This window comes from Castor canadensis, chromosome 3 (genome assembly GCF_047511655.1).
Source record: "Castor canadensis chromosome 3, mCasCan1.hap1v2, whole genome shotgun sequence".
NCBI lineage: Eukaryota > Metazoa > Chordata > Mammalia > Rodentia > Castoridae > Castor > Castor canadensis.
Genome location: NC_133388.1, coordinates 45003156 through 45023462, shown reverse-complemented (window position 1 = coordinate 45023462; position 20307 = coordinate 45003156). Strand labels below are relative to the sequence as shown.

The following is a 20307-nucleotide window of genomic DNA, read 5'->3' as shown; positions in this document are numbered from 1 at the left end:
ATTGAGGTAACCCAACCAATTACCCTACTCATTGTCCGTCAACCTCTATTATCTTGTAGAACAGGCTACAATTTTCCTCTTCAAGCCAATCCTCTTTTCCTCTTTCAGAGATTTCTCAAAGTTTTTGCTTTACTAAGTACAGGGCTTGGTATTTTAAAATATCTTTTCTATTATTTTTTTAGGGGTAATGGGGCAGGTTACAGTATATACTCAAAATGTCATATCAAAATTCTTAATTTTTTAGACCCTAAGGTTATACTAATGACTGATTTCATACACACACACACACACACACACACACACACCTCTGTGTCCTAAGTGCAGTACATTCATTATCTCGTTTAATGCGAGCAAATATCTATATTACTAAAAATGAAATACCTACCTGTGTATCATTTTCTTTTGCTCTGAAGTCAGTATTGGCAAGCTTTGATTGCTTAACAGAGCTTTCTTCTTTTTTATCTGGATTATTAAACAGTATTACCTCAAATTAATTCTGAAAACATAATCAAACATGATCTCCAGCTTTTCTTCCTTCCTTCCTTCTTTTGGTCATAAAGATTGAACCTAGAGCCTCACCCAAGCTAAGCTTACATTCTACCACTGAGCTCATCTCACAACATTTAAACTAAACTTGAACTTTAGAAAATCAACTCTACATGAATGCTTAATTTAAATTAAGATGCAGAATTATGAAATTATTTAAACCTCTCAACCCATCACTATATACTGTTGTTACAATAACCATCAATGTGAAATGACAAAGTGACAAAACTACACCTTTACAATGGATAACCAAAGGCAACAGAGTGGTGATATTAATGATATGGGGGGAAATAGACAATGTAGTCATCTAATACAACATAATTAATCTAATCAGCACACCCACTGAATGAAATCTGATTCAAACAACACAGTAACCAAGTTACGAATAGTATTAACACAAGTCTGCTACCCACTTAAACTACAATACTGATAATACAATTTCTCAATTAAAAATTATATAACTCAGAGTTACTGGTTTCTGGGCTCCACCGCACTTCTCTATCTGTAGACTTTCCTTTCTCTCTAATAAATCCCACTTTATATATATATATATTATATATATATATATATAATATATATATATATATAATATATATATAATATATATAAAGTTATATATTATGTATATTATATATATAAATTATATATATAATATATATAATTACATAATTATTCATTGTCCTCTGACAGCTCAACACCAGACTAGAAAACAGGTTTTTAATACATCATGTAAATGATTTCTCTCCCAAAAAGAAAAAAAAAGGTGTAGAAGTCATATGTTGTTTGCTCTCAGAAAGCAGTACTTTCCTAAGTCTATAGGTTCCCACAATTGTCTTCCTTGCTTACACAAAACGATAACTAAAATTCCTTTTTATTTCTCCTTCTGTGTGTTTACAAAGAAAAAATGAAATTTCTTAATAATAAGCAGTTCTGTACCTGTAACTCTTGGTTCTGAAGAATGCATTTTTATTGGTCTCAGTAATTTCTGAGATTCATAATGAAGAAATAATTGACTGCTTTGAGGTGGTTTGTTCAGTACATGTGCATCTTTTTCAAAAATTCTAAAGAGAACAGTGAATCATACTCAGTATTAATTAAATAAAGATCGCATTTCAAAGCTAGAAGGGATATTTAGATACTATACACTTAAAACCCCTCATTTTTGCAGATAATCATACTGAGTACCAAAGAATTTAAGACTTGTCTAATATTATTAAATTACTTGGTAGTAATGTCCAAGTTAAGACATATTTTTCCTGATTAAGTCCAGTGCTCTTCTCAGTATACCATATTCTTATTTTTTAAAACAACTACTTTTAAAGATGCTTGAAACATATCAAAAGTGTTTTAAACAAAAACTTTAGCCACAAACATGTTTTAGATTTCAAAGTTCTTTAAACATTAAAAAAAACTTAGAAATCAGCTAGCAAGAATACAGAAATATTACAATAATAAATATTACAGTAATAAACAGATCTTTAAAATTTTCTAATAGAAGAACAATTTCATGGGTTTTTCTTAAATCAAGAATTAAAATAGAATAGATACTATCAGTCCCCCTTTTAGTGCCCCCCATTCCAAGACCCCCAGTGGATGTTTAAAGCCATGGGTGGTACCAATTCCTAAATATTTTTCCTATACATAACATACAAATTTAATGTCTTGTTCATCCTAACTAAGCACTTATTACAAACTGTGAGGTGTAACAGCAAAACAAGCATGAATTTCTTTTTCCTTCTTTACAATTTCACAGATGTAAGATTCATTTTTCAACCTAAGCATATGATAGTTTTCTTTCCTTAAGTTGAGAGCTTTCACTTTTCACTAAAATAAAGCACTTTATAGCTTCTCTTTGATGTATCCAAATTGCCAGCCTCGCAATTCTTGTATTTTGGCCCATTTTTATTGCTTAAAAAATTACTTGGATAGAGCACTATGATATCATAATAGTCAATCTGATAACTGAGATGGCTACTAACTGACAGGTAGTGTATACAGCATGGATACACTGGACAAAGTGATGATTCACATCCCAGGTAGGAAACAGTATGAGATTACATTATACTACTCATGTAAAATTTAATAGTTTACTTCTGAAATTTGCCATTTAATATTTTTGGACAATAGTTGACTACAGGTAACTGAAACTACAGAAAACAAAAGCATGGATAAGGGAGGACTAGTGTGTATGTTGAGTAAAGAAAGACTAAATATTTCTATCAGTTCCTTTCAATATGCAAATTTTTATAATGTTAAAAAGTAAAATTCTGTATATTTGCTTATTTCTTCAATAAATTTCATCAGAAAATTAAAGATGTGCATCCATGATGTGATGTGTGAAACAACTACAGGAAACAATAAGAAATAAACTATAACATATAGGCATAGACAACGACTTCCTAACTAGAACGTCAATGGCTCACCAATTAAGAGAAAGAATGAACAAATGGGATTGCATCAAGCTAAAAAACTTTTGCACAGCAAAAGAAACAGTCAATAGACTCAAGAGACTGTCCACAGAATGTGAGAAAATCTTTGCCAGTTATTCATCTGATAAGAAACTAATATCCACAATCTAGAGAGCTCAAAAAACTCAATCCCCAAAGAATCAACAACCCAGTGAAAAAATTGGCACATGAATTGAATAGGGAATTTTCAAAGGAGGAGATACAAATGGCCAACAAATACATGAAGAAGTATTCAATTTCCCTGGCTATTAAAGAAACACAAATCAAAACTACACTAAGATTTCATCTCACCCCAGTTAGAATGGCTACCTTCAAGAACAAAAATAGCAACAAATGTTGGCAAGGATGAGGTGAAACAGGAAACTATACACACTGATGGTGGGACTGAAAATCAGTACAACCATTATGGAAAGCAGTATGGAGATTCCTTAAAAAACTAAAAATGGATTTGCCATATGATCCAGTGATAGCACTTCTGGGCATATACTGGAAGGACTGTAAGTCAGGATACAAAAAAGACACTTGCACACCAATGCTTACTGCAGCACTGTTCACAACAGCTAAACTATGGAAAAAACTTAGATGCCCTACAATTGATGAATGGATTAAGAAACTGTGTTTAGGGGTGAGGATAGGTAAGACACCTAAAAAATTAGCTAGCATTTGTTGCCCTTAACGCAGAGAAACTAAAGCAGATACCTTAAAAGCAACTGAGGCCAACAGGAAAAGGGGAACAGGAACTAGAGAAAAGGTTAGATCAAAAAGAATTAACATAGAAGGTAACACACATGCACAGGAAATCAATGTGAGTCAATGCCCTGTATAGCTATCCTTATCTCAACCAGCAAAAACCCTTGTTCCTTCCTATTATTGCTTATACTCTCTACAACAAAATTAGAAATAAGGGCAAAATAGTTTCTGCTGGGTATTGAGGGGGTGGGGGGGAGAGGGAGGGGGCGGAGTGGGTGGTAAGGGAGGGGGTGGGGGCAGGGGGGAGAAATGACCCCAAGCCTTGTATGCACATATGAATAATAAAAGAAAAAAAAAAGAAACTGTTATATTATACATAGAATTCAATGGCTCAGCAATTATATATAACAATATATTATATATAATAATACATAATTACATGTAAGTTTCTTAATGCATCAGTTGTCATTCATTCAATATACATGATGAATCCATTCATCATACATATATGATGTATTCAGCCATACATAGGTATTTTAGTCAGCCATAAGAAAGAGTGAAACTACGTGGTTTGAAGGTAAATGGAAGGAATTGGAGGGCATCATGTTAAGTGAAGTAAGCCAGGTTCATAAAGCCAAAAGCCACATATTTTCCCTCACAGGCAGAAGATAGATCCAAAAGATTAATGTATCCACAAAAACAATCATTGTCATATACTCATGTACATGTAAAATATGTTTGTGATAGTGGAACTACACTACTGAACTTGGGGAAGAGGGAAAGCAAACAAGAATGACAGCCAACAATATCAAAATACTTCACATCTGCACAGGTAGAGGACATAATTATATGTACTGAAAGCTGCTGAATAATGGGGGGTGGGAAGGATGGAACAAGGGAGAGTAACAGAGGGAGCTGAAAAGCATATTCATAGTTGGGATACACTGAGAAAGCCTTTTGAACACTGACTTTGGAATTAATAATGAAAGATAAGACTAAAACAGGTACAGTATGTGAGGTGGTACTTGTGGATGGAGAGTATGAATGAAGGAGATGAAGGAATAGGGTTGAAAATAGAGTTCATATACATAAAGGAAATAGAATGATGAAACCTCTTATAATTGTTCTAAGTTGAATGGGAAGCAGGTGGCGATGGTAGGGTGAGATGGAGGGGAATGTTCTAACTATTGTACAGTGTAAGAGTATTCAGAAGCATCACAACAAATATATGCTAATATATGCTAATAAAAAAAGGAAAATAACAGATCCAAGGAAGTGAGATCAGGGAAATGAACCCAGGAAGGGAATATGGTGAAAAATCAGGATAAAGGGAATGGAGTCTGAGGAATGGAATTTAAGAACAACAAAAGAGTATAGGTAGAAAGAAAAAATAGAAAGTTGATTAGAAACAACAATGGACATACAACTATTTTTCTGTTGAACAATAACAGGTAAATCAGTATTTTTTCTTAATGCCTCCACCATTAGGACAAAGACAAAAAAATATATGATGCCACATATTTTGCAGAATTTTGGGGCTCATCTTTACTCTCTGTGGTAAAGGAAGAACTAGACAAGCCGATGATGGGATGATAAAAAGGTAAATACCTTACTGTTCCCATCTGTTTCTCATTTTACTGCTATTGCTGACCTGTCATGGAAAACTGAATAAATTATACAACTAACAGAACAGCAGACGTACTGCTGCTATTCTATTTCTCTCTATACTATATCTTTGGCATTACTAAGTAACAAGCAGATTTGAGTATTAATTCATAGTATTTAAATTAATATTTTTCATAAGAAATAAAAATGGTCTGCATAAAAATTATATTATGATAGAACTACAGAATCAAACTTTTAGATGCAATATATGTGTTCACATAAGATCCAACTTTAGGATTTACCTATACCTTTCTTTTAATTCCTTTCTCTTTTCTGTATTTTTATTCTTTTCTCCCAGAGATTCTGAAAGATTCTTAGTTTCACAAAGTCTTGCAATGTGCTAAACAGGAAAATGGGAAAGCAAAACAAGTAATTACCTGAAAGCAACAGGGATATATGTTTTCCTTAACAAAGTGAATACGATTTTTTTCTATAGAATATTTTTAATTTTTGTAATATTCACTTCTATTGAAGGTTTCTAAGAGTGAACATTAACATGAAATCACACTTCTTTAACTTTTCCTTACTACTGAATTATAAAATATAGATTTCAATGAACTCCCATATTTTAAACAAAAAGCACAGTCATAAGCAAAGCAGATATGGATACTTTACACAGGAACACATTTATCACATATTTTAAAGGAAATAACATCCATTTTTTTCTTATTACGAAAATTATTTTATGCTGGATGTAGTGGTACCCACCTATACACCCAAATACTTTGGAGGTAAGGACAGGAGGATCACAAACTTGAGGCCAGCTGAGGCAAAGTTAGTGAGACCCTATTTCAGAAACAAAATACAAAAACAAAAGGGCTAGGGGGCATGGCTCAAGAACGATAGTGCTTGCCTGGGAAGCCCAAGGCCCTGGGTTCAATCCACAGTACTACACATAAAGTTATGTAACTGATATTCAGTACCTCATACCTATGAATCTCTAATATAATTTTTAAAAATTATGTATAATTAGGTATTATATTCACTTTTTTCCTCAAAATTTGAAAGTGACTTTGATGCATTCTTTGGCCTATCTGAATTAAAGCCACAACTCAATGTATAACTCTAAAAATGTATTCAAGGAACTCTTAAAAAGTAAACTATTTCTAACCTACACTCTAAAGAGTATAAACTATAGCAACAAATTTTTCAAGATTAAATTCCTTAAATACTATCTTGTTCACTTTTTTGAAAACACTGTTGTTCTTTTAATGCCTTTATATTTTTGTTGCAGATCTGGGGCTGTACTCAGTGGGAAAGCACCTGCCTAACATGCACAAGGCCCTAGGTCTGATCTCCTACACTACAAAATAAATTAATAAATTCCTATAACTAATATACATCTTGTTTTTTCCTTATATTCTTTCCTTAGACCCAAAAGAAAGCCAAACCATTTCCTAAAGCTTAAAGTTAATTCACAGTTAAATATATTCAGTACCCAAAATACATTTTGGCTTCAAAAGTAAACTGAGGCAAATAAACTGTCCTTTAGCTATATTTAGACTGACTTAAAAACAGCTTTTCTAAGGCTATTAATGAACAAACCATTATACTTGTACAATAACACATACATAAGAAACATATAATAAAATATATACCTTGTTTAATGAATTAATTTCTATTTCCGCTTTATCTACTTCTTTCTTCAACTCAGATGAACTTTTGGTAAAAATGTTGGCATTTTTAATAATATCTTGTGTTTTACATCTCAAATTAACTCTTTTTATGTTAAGGAACGATATCATGCAAGTAAAATTTACATTTATAAGTAGTCAATATTACATAATGCTATTTGTATGTATGTTCCATATAGCAATAAGCAATATTAATAACAGTATCTGGAAACACAGGTAAGACTCAAATAAATATTTGGCATGCTAAATATAAATAATAAAGGTAATTTATTATTTACCTGTGCTATATATTCAATTTAAAAATAACATTTCATCCAAAATACTTATCAGAATTTTTTCTTTCACTTAAATATTTTCATAAGGTGCTATTTTGCTTTTCTTTTTTTACTCAAGTTCATTGTCTAATATAATGAGTTAGGTCCAAATTTAACTTCTTATGCTTCAAGCATGAGAACTTTTGGAACTTATTTTTCCAAAGCCAACATTAAAAATCCACCCAGTTTCCCTTTTCTTAAGCTGTGAGTTTCATTGATGTAGTCTACAGAACTCAAGAAGAGCTTCCATCTGGATTTTCTGCTTGAACTGAATTTATATTCAATTTCAAGCAGAGAATTTCATAGCTACTACTAGACATCATGCATGATTATTAGCTAATACATTTTCCTAAAATATTGTACAATCCATTTAGAATTTTAAAATGAATAAAACAGTAAACAAAACTCTAGTGAAAATTTATCAGACCTTTCTGATCCTGCCTTTAAGATATATGATTTACAAGCTACAGCACAACACTTCAGGTAAATATGATTTGTAAGGCTATCTTACTTAAGCTATCAATTGAAAGTTTTAGATATAGATATTTACATCCTAATCTTCAATTCTTCCTGCCTCCATCCACTGCTTGTCTGTTCTGCATCTCATCCAAACTTACATCCAACTCCCTAAACCCTTGCTGTTATTTTCAGCCTCTGCCCTCTTCTCACTAAGAAGTTAATGCACAGATGGGCAGCAAATGAACAACTAAAAACAGAATAGGCTGAAGTCAAAACATTGAGAGACTACTAGCAGAGGAGTTAGGAGAATGGTTTAGGATGTAACAAATAAGAAGCAAGATAGAATACATGGATAAAGAAGACTTAATACAAAGGGTGGAGTTATAATCTGACAGGAAAACATATAAAGGCTTGTGGAGGCTGAAAGAGGATTAAAGTTTCAAGTTCATCATCTCTGATAAACAGATGAGACTCAGACCAATTAAGAAGTACTTACATATCTATTACAGTGGTACTGTATTTGAATTATTTATTTACATGTCTGTCTCCTCTGCTAAACTGTGAGCTTCTTGCAAGAGAGCTCTGTAATTCCTCAGAGCTCTTACCAGACACAAGTTAAGTTTCCAGTGAATTTCTAAAGATGAATGAATAACTGTGACTCACTTCCTTATACCTTCTATCCTAAAGACAAGTTAACTAACCAATTTAATTGGACTTTCTTTGTTAAGACAGAGCAAGATCACTTTTCAATTGTTTTGGTTGCTAAGGCATGCCACTTTAAAGGTGGATACAAGCCAGGTGCTAGTGGCTCATGCCTGTAATCCTAGCTACTCAGGAGGCAGAGATCAGGAGGATCATGATTTGAAGGCAGCCTGAGCAAATACTTCGAGAGACCCTGTTTTCAAAAAACAGGGCTCAAAGTATAGACCATGAGTTCAAACCCCAATACCACAAAAATAAATTAATTAAATAAAGTCAGATACATACGCCATTTTATTCTCCCTAAAATTGCTTGCTTTTGATCACACATGAAAATTAAACCCAGAAAAATTTTAAGGTGACCTTTAAAATCTGACATAAACACCAAAAACTCCTCAAGATTCTCACAGGAAAACAAAATAACAATTACAATATAGAAATTACCCTGGTATAATAAAAACTATAAGCAGAAATACTATTGTGGATACATGTGCAATGTCCATTTAGTAAGTGATGGAAAGGGAGCAGGCACTGAAAAATAAAGTCATAGTTAAGAATGACCTATTATTCTTTTGATAACAAAACACCATAATTAAAACAATAAATAACAAAAATGTTAATACCTAGAAATTCCATGAGAATAGTTTCATTCATTTTAAGTTGTTCAGCAAATGCCAACACTCTATTTTGAATTTCTTCGTGTTCTTTTTTCTTCTCATAATATTCACGTGAAATATGTGTTTCTGAGTATTTTAGTTGGTATTGCTTCAAAACATCTTTATACTGACACAGATAACCATGATACATTTTTCTGTTAAAAAAGTAATGTAGGGTATATTTAAAAATTTAGTAAATATCACTTGTTAAGGTCTACCAAGTCAAACGTCTACTTGTCCCTGCTTCTCTTAATATTGTCTGCCTTTCAAACTTTCCTTAACCCTATCATACTTCACAACTATACTTTTTCTTCATTACCTGAATTATTCACTCTAATCCCCTTCAATTTAACTTCAAATTCCATCATTTTTATGACATTATTCTTTTCAAGGTCATAAATGATCTGTCTAATTTATCCAACTGAATGATCTTTTCTAAGTGCTCATGCTACATGCAATTACAGAACCTGGCTCTGTTGGTCACTAATACTTTCTCAAACTTTGATCCTAAGTTCTAGGTCTTTCTATGTGTTCTAGTTCAGCTACCTCTATATCCATGCCTTTTTAATCTTCTTCAGTTTTCTTTGCCAAAAATCATCACATGAAGTTACATTCTGTGTGTTAAGAGTATATATTCTTAAATCATTCTCTTTTTACACAATTCTTATACCTATTTTTAAGAAATAATAGTCATAGTAAACTTTCTAAAAACACATAGCTCTTACATTCTTCAATTTTTTTTTATTTCTTAGTTCAAGCCATACTACATGGGGGAATTTTCTAAAAGATGCTATAATGACTATTTGCCTTAGCAGACACACACAAAAAAAGAGCAAGTGTTCAAAAACTAACAATCTTGTACTGGTCAAAAAATCTGAATATTACAAGTAGTCAAATTTCTTTTTGGGGGAGTCAGCGATACTGGGATTTGAACTCATGGCCTCTCACTGCTAGCCTACCATTTGATCCATGCCTCTAGTCCTTTTTGCTTTAGTTACTTTTTTAGGTAGGGTCTCCTGTTTTGTTTATTTATTCGTTTGTTTTTTGCCTCAGCAGCCTGGACTTAAAAGAAAAAAAGAAAGAAAGAAAAGAAATAAGCAGCCAGCCAGTGTCTCTACTTCCTTCATTATTCCTGGTATCAACAAGTGGATCCTTTTCTTTTTATAAATGCCTGATAGTGATTCATCAATTCAGTTTATCTATGTGGCTGGCTGTTTTAGTAAAGAAACAGATGGCTGTTTCTACTTTAATACCTCTGGATAGCTCAGAGAGGTCATCTAAAACAAACACTAACAGAGAGGTACATATTTGGACTGTTTTACTTTAGTCTCTCACAGAATCATTTTTAAGAATTAATGTTTTAAAATAGCCATGACTTATACTGAATGATGTTGTAAGAAGCATATATATGGAGGGAGGAGGGAAGGAAGGAGAGAGGGAGGGATAGAGGGAGAAAGGGAGGGATGGAGGGAGGAAAAGATGGAGAGGGATAGAGGGAGGGAAGGGGGGAGGGGGAGAGAGGGGGGAGAGAGAAAGGGAAAGAGAGAGAGGGAGGGAGAGAGGGAGGGAGGAAGGGAGGAAGAGAAAGAAAGAGAAAGACAAAGGGAGAGGGAAGGAGAATGAGAAAGGGAAAGGGAAGGAGAGAGATTGGGATTATGTTTTGGGGGGAGAGGGCACCGATGATACTAACTACCACATTCCTCAATTTCCCCTTTATAAGGATCCAGGGGAGAAATTTCTCTCTAACCTTGGGGGAAAGCTTCCACTTATCCTAGTCAATTAAATGGCTTTTTTTAAAAAAGAATATTCTGAATCTCAAACTGATCACATTTCCCATGTCTGGACTACTGGCAATTTCAAAGACTAAACTGCACGTCTAATAAATGTGCAGAACTACATACAGTGAATTTCTAATTTAACCAAAGGCTTCCTATGTTATCCTTACTCCTTAGAGCTTTGTTTTTTAAATTTGGTTTTTCAAACACTATGATATTATTTATACAAATTATCTCAAATTCTTTTGGGAATGAAGCAGGGTCAATAAATGACAACACTCATACAGAAACAATTAACAGTCTTCATCTTTTCCACCTTTGGCCTACTCATTTGATGCTGGCATATTCTATTTTCTTCCTCTTTTTGCTGCATACATTTCCCTGGGAAATTTTATCTATTTCCATGATTTCTAATGCCATTAAGTCCAAATCTATAATCTTTAGCTCCTACCTTCTCTTAAGACTCATCTTTGAAAATAAACCATTAGAGGTATTTGCATGTTTTTAAGTTAAAATATAAATTAGATAACTGTTCTGATATAATTATGTTAAAATCATTTCAGTTTTTTAATTATATGAAATTTTAATACTATATATCATGTTCAAAATCTCCCCCTCCTTTTTTCTTTTTTTTTTTTTTTTGGTGCTGTTGTTTTGTTTTGCTTTGCTTTTGTTTGTTTGGCAGTACTGGGGTTTGAACTCAGGGCCTTGTTGGGCAGGAGCTCTACTACTTGAGTCATGTCCCCAGTCCTTTTTGCTTTTAATTTTTAAGTAGCATCTTACGGTTTTTCGCTGGACTGGCCAGGACCTCAATCCTCTACTTATGCCTCCCACAGAAATAGGATGACAAGTGAGTGCCCCCACACCCATCTTTTTTAGTGAGATGGGGGTCTCACTAACTTTTTATAGTGCTGGTCTCCCAATCTCAGCCTCCTGAGTAGCTGGACCTTGCCTTACTCCCCTTGTTTTACTATGTTGACTGGTTACATTTAGTACCCAAGATGATGTGATTATACATACAATAAATGCACACAACCATTGGTGTTTCTCCATGAGAATATAACCACCCTACTAAATCAGCAGTCTGAAAAACTGAAAGTTTGTTATAAAATACCCTTAAGAAATCAATACCCCTTGGATTCAATCCTCAACATCACAAAAAAAAAAAAAAAAAAGTCGAATTTTCCATACACTAATTCTATAGAAAATTATTCCTCTCATGTTTGGCTATTACCATTCAGTCATAAAGATCATTCATTGAAGGATTATACTACAATAATTGCTACTGAGAAATAGTTTATATCTGAGGCAATATCTAAACATATCCAGGGTTAGATAGAGTTTTACAATAAACCAGTAGACCTCTCATGGCATACAAAGTCCAAAATATTACATTTATCTTTTTAAAAAACTCTTAGAATATACTTTCTTCATTACTCAATTACCATTCTTACAAAGCATTTCCTAGTAATACTAATTTATAAAACTGATACACTTAAATTAATATATGTACTGTACTTGTCATTTTCAATAGTTTCTTGATAAACAGTAAACTGATCCTGCATATAATCTTCATGTTTATGAAAAACATCACATGTTGGCTTCCAGCTACAGAAAAAAAAATACAGTTGTAATTAGCACCTCAGAATTAGAAACAAATTAACAAAGATAATTTCAAGATGAATGCAATCATTTAAAGAAAAATTAATCTGCTTCCTCTGAGAGAAAACAAGTTTAAGACAAGAAAAATATTCTCATCTCCTGCTCCCACCAGCATTCATGTGCTGTTAATCTTCATAATTTTTACATAAAACTTGTTCACATGACAGGGAAGGAACAAATGTGCTATGGCTGGATTGTGTCCTGCTATGGCATTTCTATTGTACATTATATTAATACTCTTCTATTACTAACATTACAATATCAGTCCTTCTCTCTCATCATATTTCTAAGATCTTGACCAAGAAATTCTTTTGGAATAAGCATTAAAGAGCTTCAGATAAGGGCTAAAGAGACTTTTGTCTGTTCTTTATACTTACATTGTTATAGCCTCCTGAGCTAAAAGAAAGAAAGTAGGTCAAACTGAATTATAAAATCAGATTCTAAGAATAAAATGAATATCCATAACATGCATTTTTATTTCATTACTTGAAAACATTCTACCAATATGAAAAATCTAAAATTATCATATACCATGGCAACTTCTAGTCTAAGTATTACTTGAATTTTTTTTTCTAATTTTTTTTAGATTTAAAAAGTATACCTACCTACTTTAGAAGCACAGAAAAGTATAAAGAAGAAAATAACTACCATCTATAATCTCAGTATCAAATAACTAGTGTTATTTAATAAATTATCTCTGTATCTTGCCATGATTATATATTTTAACATAATTAAGATCACAATCACATATAACTTATATTCCCTTATCATTCACTGAAGTTGAACTCAAAATATTTTTCTGAATTTCTGCTTTTTTAGAAAATAACTTCCAAAATGGAATTATAAATTCAAAGATTTTTATATACCTATATTCTGAGCATCCAAAAATTCCATAAGAGCTACATGTTCTTATGGGAAGACATTTGCTATAAGAATTTTGATGCACATACTTCTAGATTCTCTTAATAAGACATAGATATATAATGATGAATTGGGTTTTTACTGTGACTGTTTTATAATCTGCTTTGTTCAATTTATAATATTCTGCTAACTTCTTTTTATGTCAGATATACACACCTGTCATAATTTCATTGGCTACTTTGTGTTTAGTAATTTGGATATATCAAAATTCACTTAACCAATCTCCTAATGTTAAACATTAGAATTATATTCAATGACTTGTCCTATCATAAAAGAGGTTGAAACAGAATTCAAACAACAGCAAGAAAATAAATGACAAGATTAAAAAAATGGATGAAAGACCTGAACAGACATTCCTCAGAAGTCTTTTATCTTAAAAAAAAATTTAGGTTGGATTCCCTTTACACAAAACTAAGATCTTGAAAAGTCAAAGATGGAAATTATTTCAACTTTATCTACTAGAAATTTTACATACTGACCTTAGATTATATTCAAAGTTCTGTGTTTAGACTAACTAGATTTGAATTGGTGAGTTCTTATGGCCCTTACTTGTATTTTTCTTTTGAACCTCCTGTGAGCCTTTCTACAGTAGCATATTACCAGTTTCAGACTTGATTCATTATTTTGCTAATATGGTTACTCTCTTGAAACTGAGATATAGCTCAGTGGAAGAGAAGCATGCACAAGACCAAAAAAACCCCCACTATCTTAAAGCAATAGTGTCTTCAGCTATAAACTCAGAAGCCTTGAGTAAAAGAGTCAAATGACAAATACTCACTCATTACAGTTGTCTTTGATTTCCTTACTATGTTTACAATAATGAGTAATTTCCTCCTCTGTTGTATTTATGGTTTCATGTATCTTACAAATAGCTGCTTTGTTTTCTTCAATATCTTCAAAGCATTCTGAAAAAAGGAAAAGATTATTTTAAGGTAGAAATGATAAATTCAAAATAAACAAACAAAAAAAAGTATATGGAAACTTACCTAAAGGGAGGAGAGTCAGAAAATGGAGAGGAAGTAAGGCCTGAGATGGAGAGGCACCTATTCTAAAAAGCAGAGAACCATAGCCAGGCCTAATCCTAGGCCCAGAAGCTAAGAAAGATTGTTTGAGATTGAAGGGAAATAAATGTCCCTTGCCTCTCATCTTAACTGGAAGAGGGCTAGATTAGGAGACATTTAGAGTCAATTCGTGTTATGATGCTATGAATTCATAAGCATTTACTCACTAATAATACTAACGTAAGGCTTTTATTTTTGACAAATGTGAAATTTGTTTTCCAATTCCAATTAAATATGAAATATACCTTCAACTCGATTATCTATTACTAGTGACTGAATGAGATAAAAAGAATTTTGTGAAAAGATTAAAATAATTTAATACTATATATTCTTTTCATGGTTGCAGAAAAGATCATTTCTATATTTCCAGAACTATTAAGAAGTTTACAGTTCTGTTTTTAGGACTAAAATATTTTAAGAACTTAAAGTACTATAATTCGTTTAATTTGCCTTGCCATTTCATTCATGGTATGATTTTTCAGATTATTCCTAAGAACGTGCCATCTGTCAATCTTGGCCCCTGATTTTTGGTGATTTCTACAGAGAAAAACTTCCAATATTTGAAATAACCTTAATAAAAATATCATTTGAACTGTACCTAAGGAGTCGTTATTGTTGGAAAACTGTAGTTAAGTCACAACTATTTTGCCTCAGGTAAATAGATCGCCATTAGTTAATAGAAAGAACTGCCACAGTAGAGCACTGGTGGCTCAGGCCTGTAACCCTAGCGACTTGGGAAGCTGAGACTGGGAGGATAGCGGTTCCAGGCCAGCACAGGCAATTAGTTGATGAGATCCCCATCTCCAAAATAACCAGAGCAAAATGGACTGGAGTTGTGGCTCAAGCAGTAGAGCTCCTGTTTGCAAGTGTGAAGCCCTGAGTTCAAACCCTAGTATTGCAAAAAAAAAAAAACCTGCCATAAAAATTACTATAAGCTATAAGCAAAACTCTATGTTGACCTACGTAGGGAAATTACATATTGTATGCCACAAAAATTAAGACTAAAATAGCTTTATCATGTGAAACTACTCACTATTAATTCTTTGAATCATATCTTCTTTAGTTCTTCTGTCTTGCTCATACTGGAAAACTAAAATAACAATTCTTTTATGACTTTATTTCCTTGTTAAAATCTCAAGTGATAAATGGTGACCTATTTATTTATTTTCATTTCATACCTACCAAATTCTAACAAAAGCTTGTCCAAACTGAGAAATAGGCCGTCATTCATCTTGGATACTACGTTTTAAAAAAAAATTACAAAAACGACAGTAAGATTTTCCGAAGTCCAGCCCAGGACAGCACGCGCAGGCGCAGGTGGGCGGAGACGAGGGCGCCGCCCGCGGCTCTGGGTGCTGGGGCTGCGGCGCCCACGGACAGCCAGGTTTCTCAAAACGACAGCCCTTTAAGACACAAGCCTGGCACTGACTGAGAAGGGGATGGGGACGTAATGCAGGGGTGAAGCAAGGCACTCCATTCGCATACATGCACTATCACAATAAGCCCCCTGGTATTGCTAATGTATGCTAACTCAAATAATTAAAAAGCAAGCAGGTCTCTGAGCCACCCCTTCTTGGCGTGTCTCCCCACGCCTAGCAAGAGTCCTGAAGCCCTTTCCCAGCCAGGGAACACCAAGAGAAGCGGTGCCCCTTTGTATTTACGGATTCTCCACCAGAAATTCAAGAGTAGGAGGCTTTTTCACAGGAGTGCCCACCCGCGGAACAGAACAACACAATCGCTCCCTCATGCCGCCACGCCACGCGCGGGCCACGCGGACACCGGGACCGGCGTCGCCGCACAAGCTCGAGGCGCCAGACTCCGCTCTCCTCAGAGCCGCTCACCGCCACCTGGGCTCCCTTTCACACACCCGCCCCCCCTCCCCTCCCATCCCACCCAGCTTCAACGCCCTCTCCCTCAACCCCGCCTCCCCGGGTCCCAAACTCCACTCAGACTCCCAGACTGACGCCAAAGTCGCCACCACAGACCAGGTTTCCTACAAGCCGAGCTCCTTCCCGCCCTCACCCCCTTGGCGCCAGCCCTAGTAGACCCTGCGGAGCACGCACGCACGGGCGTCAGAGCGTGCTCAGGGGAGAGATCTCGCGAGACCAGCGCTCTTTCCTGGGGAGCGAGCATCCGTCCAGGTGGGCGCCTGCAAACACAGACGGTGTTGGAGGAGGGCTGGGAGACCTGTGGGGACGTTCCGCTGCCCTGACGACAGGTGTTTTAAAGAAATCCTAGTCCCCTTGAGTTAAAAAGTATTTGGGAGATCAGCAATAAAATTGATACCAACTTTAACGTGAGAACAAGAAACTCTTGCATCAATAATCAAAATTCACTTTTAAATTCAGCATTTTCTAAAACGTATTGAACAATAACCATTATTCAAATACATTTTATTAGACATTTGAGACGGCCTCATTTGTTATTTCAAATAAAATATATTACCTAAAAGTGCTGTCCATAGATAACAGTGGAGAAAAACAATTTAAGCACCTAACTTCAATCTTTTCGGGGTTTGGGTGTTGTGTTTTTCTCTCTTTGTTGGTGCTGGGAATTGGACCAGATTCATCCTGCATCCTAAGTAATCACACCTTCTATATACCCTTCCTGGATCTTTCCGGGTTTTTCTTTTTTGGTGGTTCTGAGGATGGAATCCAGGGCCTCTTGCATGCCAGGAAACACTAAAACACTGAATTGCATCCCTAGCCCTGATCTTTTGTATATATTTTTTTTGATTTTTATTTTTTAATTATTCATATGTCCATGCAATGCTTGGGTCATTTCTACCCCCTGCCCCCACCCCCTCCCTTACCACCCACCCAGCCCCCTCCATCTTCCCCCCACCCCGTGGATACCCAGCAGAAACTATTTTGCCCTTATCTCTAATTTTGTTGAAGAGAGAGTATAAGCAATAATAGGAAGGAACAAGGGTTTTTGCTATACAGGGAGTTGACTCGCATTGATTTCCTGTACGTGTGTGTTACCTTCTAGGTTAATTCTTCTGGAACTAACCTTTTCTCTAGTTCCTGGTCCCCTTCTCCTATTGGCCTCAGTTGCTTTTAAGGTATCTGCTTTAGTTTCTCTGCGTTGAGGGCAACAAATGCTAGCTAATTTTTTAGGTGTCCTACCTATCCTCATATCTCCCTTGTGTGCACTCAGTTTTATCTTGTGATCGAAGTTCAATCCCCTTGTTGTGTTTGCCCTTGACCTAATGTCCACATATGAGGGAGAACATATGATTTTTGGTCTTTTGGGCCAGGCTAACCTCACTCAGAATGATGTTCTCCAATTCCATCCATTTATCAGCGAATGATAACATTTCGTTCTTCTTCATGGCTGCATAAAATTCCATTGTGTATAGGTACCACATTTGCTTGATCCATTCGTCAGTGGTGGGACATCCTGGCTGTTTCCATAACTTGGCTATTGTGAATAGGGATGCAATAAACATGGGTGTGCAGGTGCCTCTGGAGTAACCTGTGTCACAGTCTTTTGGGTATATCCCCAAGAGATGTTTTGCTGAATCAAATGGCAGATCAATGTCTAGCTTTTTAAGTAGCCTCCACATTTTTTTCCAGAGTGGTTGTACTAGTTTACGTTCCCACCAACAGTGTAAGAGGGTTCCTTCCCCCCCACCCCACATCCTCACCAACACCTGTTGTTGGTGGTGTTCCTAATGATGGCTATTCTAACGGGTGAGGTGGAATCTTAGTGTGGTTTTAATTTGCATTTCCTTTATTGCTAGAGATGGTGAGCATTTTTCATGTGTTTTTAGGCCATTTGAATTTCTTCTTTTGAGAAAGTTCTGTTTAGTTCACTTGCCCATTTCTTTATTGGTTCATTAGTTTTGGGAGAATGTAGTTTTTTAAGTTCCCTATATATTCTGGTTATCAGTCCTTTGTCTGACGTGTAGCTGGCAAATATTTTCTCCCACGCTGTGGGTGTTCTCTTAGTTTGGAGACCATTTCTTTTGATGAACAGAAGATTTTTAGTTTTATGAAGTCCCATTTATCTATGCTACCTCTTAGTTCCTGTGCTGCTGGGGTTCCATTGAGAAAGTTCTTACCTATACCTACTAACTCCAGATTATTTCCTACTCTTTCCTGTATCAACTTTAGGGTTTGTATTCTGATATTAAGATCCTTGCTCCATTTTGAGTTAATGTTGGTATAGGGTGATATACATGGATCTAGTTTCAGTTTTGTGCAGACTGCTAACCAGTTTTCCCAGCAGTTTTTGTTGAGGAGGCTGCTTTTTCTCCATCGTATATTTTTAACACCTTTCTCAAAGACAAGTTGGTTATAGTTGTGTGGCTTCATATCTTGGTCCTCTATTCTGTTCCACTGGTCTTCATGTCTGTTTTTGTGCCAGTACCATGCTGTTTTTATTGTTATTGCTTTGTAATATAGTTTGAAGTCAGGTATCGTGATACCTCCTGCATTGTTCTTTTGACTGAGTATTGCCTTGGCTATTCGTGGCCTCTTGTGTTTCCATATAAATTTAACTGTAGATTTTTCAATTTCTTTAATGAATGTCATTGGAATTTTGGTGGGAATTGCATTAAACATGTAGATTACTTTTGGGAGTATAGACATTTTTACTATGTTGATTCTACCAATCCATGAACATGGAAGATCTCTCCACTTTCTATAGTCTTCTTTAATCTCTTTCTTCAGAAGTTTATAGTTTTCCTTGTAGAGGTCATTCACATCTTTTGTGAGGTTTACACCTAGGTATTTGATTTTTTTTTGAGACTATTGTAAATGGAATTGTTTTCATACATTCTTTTTGAGTTTGTTCATTATTAGTGTATAGAAATGCTAATGATTTTTCTATGTTGATTTTATATCCTGCTACCTTGCTGTAGCCATTGATGGTGTCTAGGAGCTTCTGAGTAGAGTTTTTTGGGTCTTTAAGGTATAGGATCATGTCGTCTGCAAATAGGAATATTTTGACAGTTTCTTTACCTATTTGTATTCCTTTTATTCCTTCTTCTTACCTAATTGCTCTGGCTAGGAATTCCAATACTATGTTGAATAGGAGTGGAGATAGTGGGCATCCTTGTCTGGTTCCTGATTTTAGAGGGAATGGTTTCAGTTTTTCTCCATTAAGTATAATGCAGGCTGTAGGTTTGTCATATATAGCTTCTATAATGTTGAGGTACTTTCCTTCTATTCCTAGTTTTCTTAGAGCTTTTATCATGAAATTGTGTTGGATCTTATCAAAGGCTATTTCTGCATCTATTGAGATGATCAAGTGGTTTTTGTCTTTGCTTCTGTTAATGTGGTTTATTACGTTTATTGATTTTCGTATGTTGAACCACTCCTGCATTCCTGGAATGAAGCCTACTTGGTTGTGGCGAATAATCTTTTTGATGTGTTGTTGAATTCGGTTTGCCATTATTTTGTTGAGGATTTTTGCATCAATGTTCAGTAAAGAGATTGGCCTATAGTTCTCCTTTTTGGAGGTGTCTTTGCCTGGTTTTGGGATAAGTGTAATACTGGCTTCATAAAAGGTGTTAGGCAGTTTTCCTTCCCTTTCTATTTCGTAGAACAGTTTAAGGAGGGTTGGTATCAGTTCTTCTTTACAGGTCTGATAGAATTCAGCAGAAAATCCATCAGGTCCTGGACTTTTCTTTTTGGGGAGACTCTTGATTGCTGCTTCAATTTCATTTTGTATTATAGATCTATTCAGGTGATTAATTTCCTCTTGATTCAGTTTTGGGTGATCATATGTATCTAGAAATCTGTCCATTTC

At 34.9% G+C, this 20307-nt stretch overlaps 1 protein-coding gene across 3 annotated transcripts in view; it reads right to left on the bottom strand.

Moving 5' to 3' along the window:
- The window catches only part of C3H14orf39 (chromosome 3 C14orf39 homolog), a 41398-nt gene extending 24837 nt beyond the window's left edge, over positions 1 to 16561 (bottom strand). The window contains exons 1-11 of one of the 3 annotated variants that reach the window (XM_074067855.1): positions 16515 to 16561; positions 15733 to 15789; positions 15584 to 15640; positions 14268 to 14394; positions 12425 to 12514; positions 9099 to 9286; positions 8964 to 9006; positions 6968 to 7088; positions 5612 to 5709; positions 1483 to 1607; positions 386 to 462 (exon numbers count right to left, since the gene is read on the bottom strand). In XM_074067855.1, coding sequence (XP_073923956.1) covers positions 386 to 462; positions 1483 to 1607; positions 5612 to 5709; positions 6968 to 7088; positions 8964 to 9006; positions 9099 to 9286; positions 12425 to 12514; positions 14268 to 14394; positions 15584 to 15640; positions 15733 to 15781 — 975 coding nt within the window. In that variant the 5' untranslated portion in view covers positions 15782 to 15789; positions 16515 to 16561. Of the gene's footprint in view, positions 1 to 385; positions 463 to 1482; positions 1608 to 5611; positions 5710 to 6967; positions 7089 to 8963; positions 9007 to 9098; positions 9287 to 12424; positions 12515 to 14267; positions 14395 to 15583; positions 15655 to 15732; positions 15790 to 16514 lie in introns of those variants that run through there. The other 2 variants (XM_074067856.1, XM_074067858.1) reach the window with 2 other exon arrangements.
- Positions 16562 to 20307: the final 3746 nt, after the last annotated feature.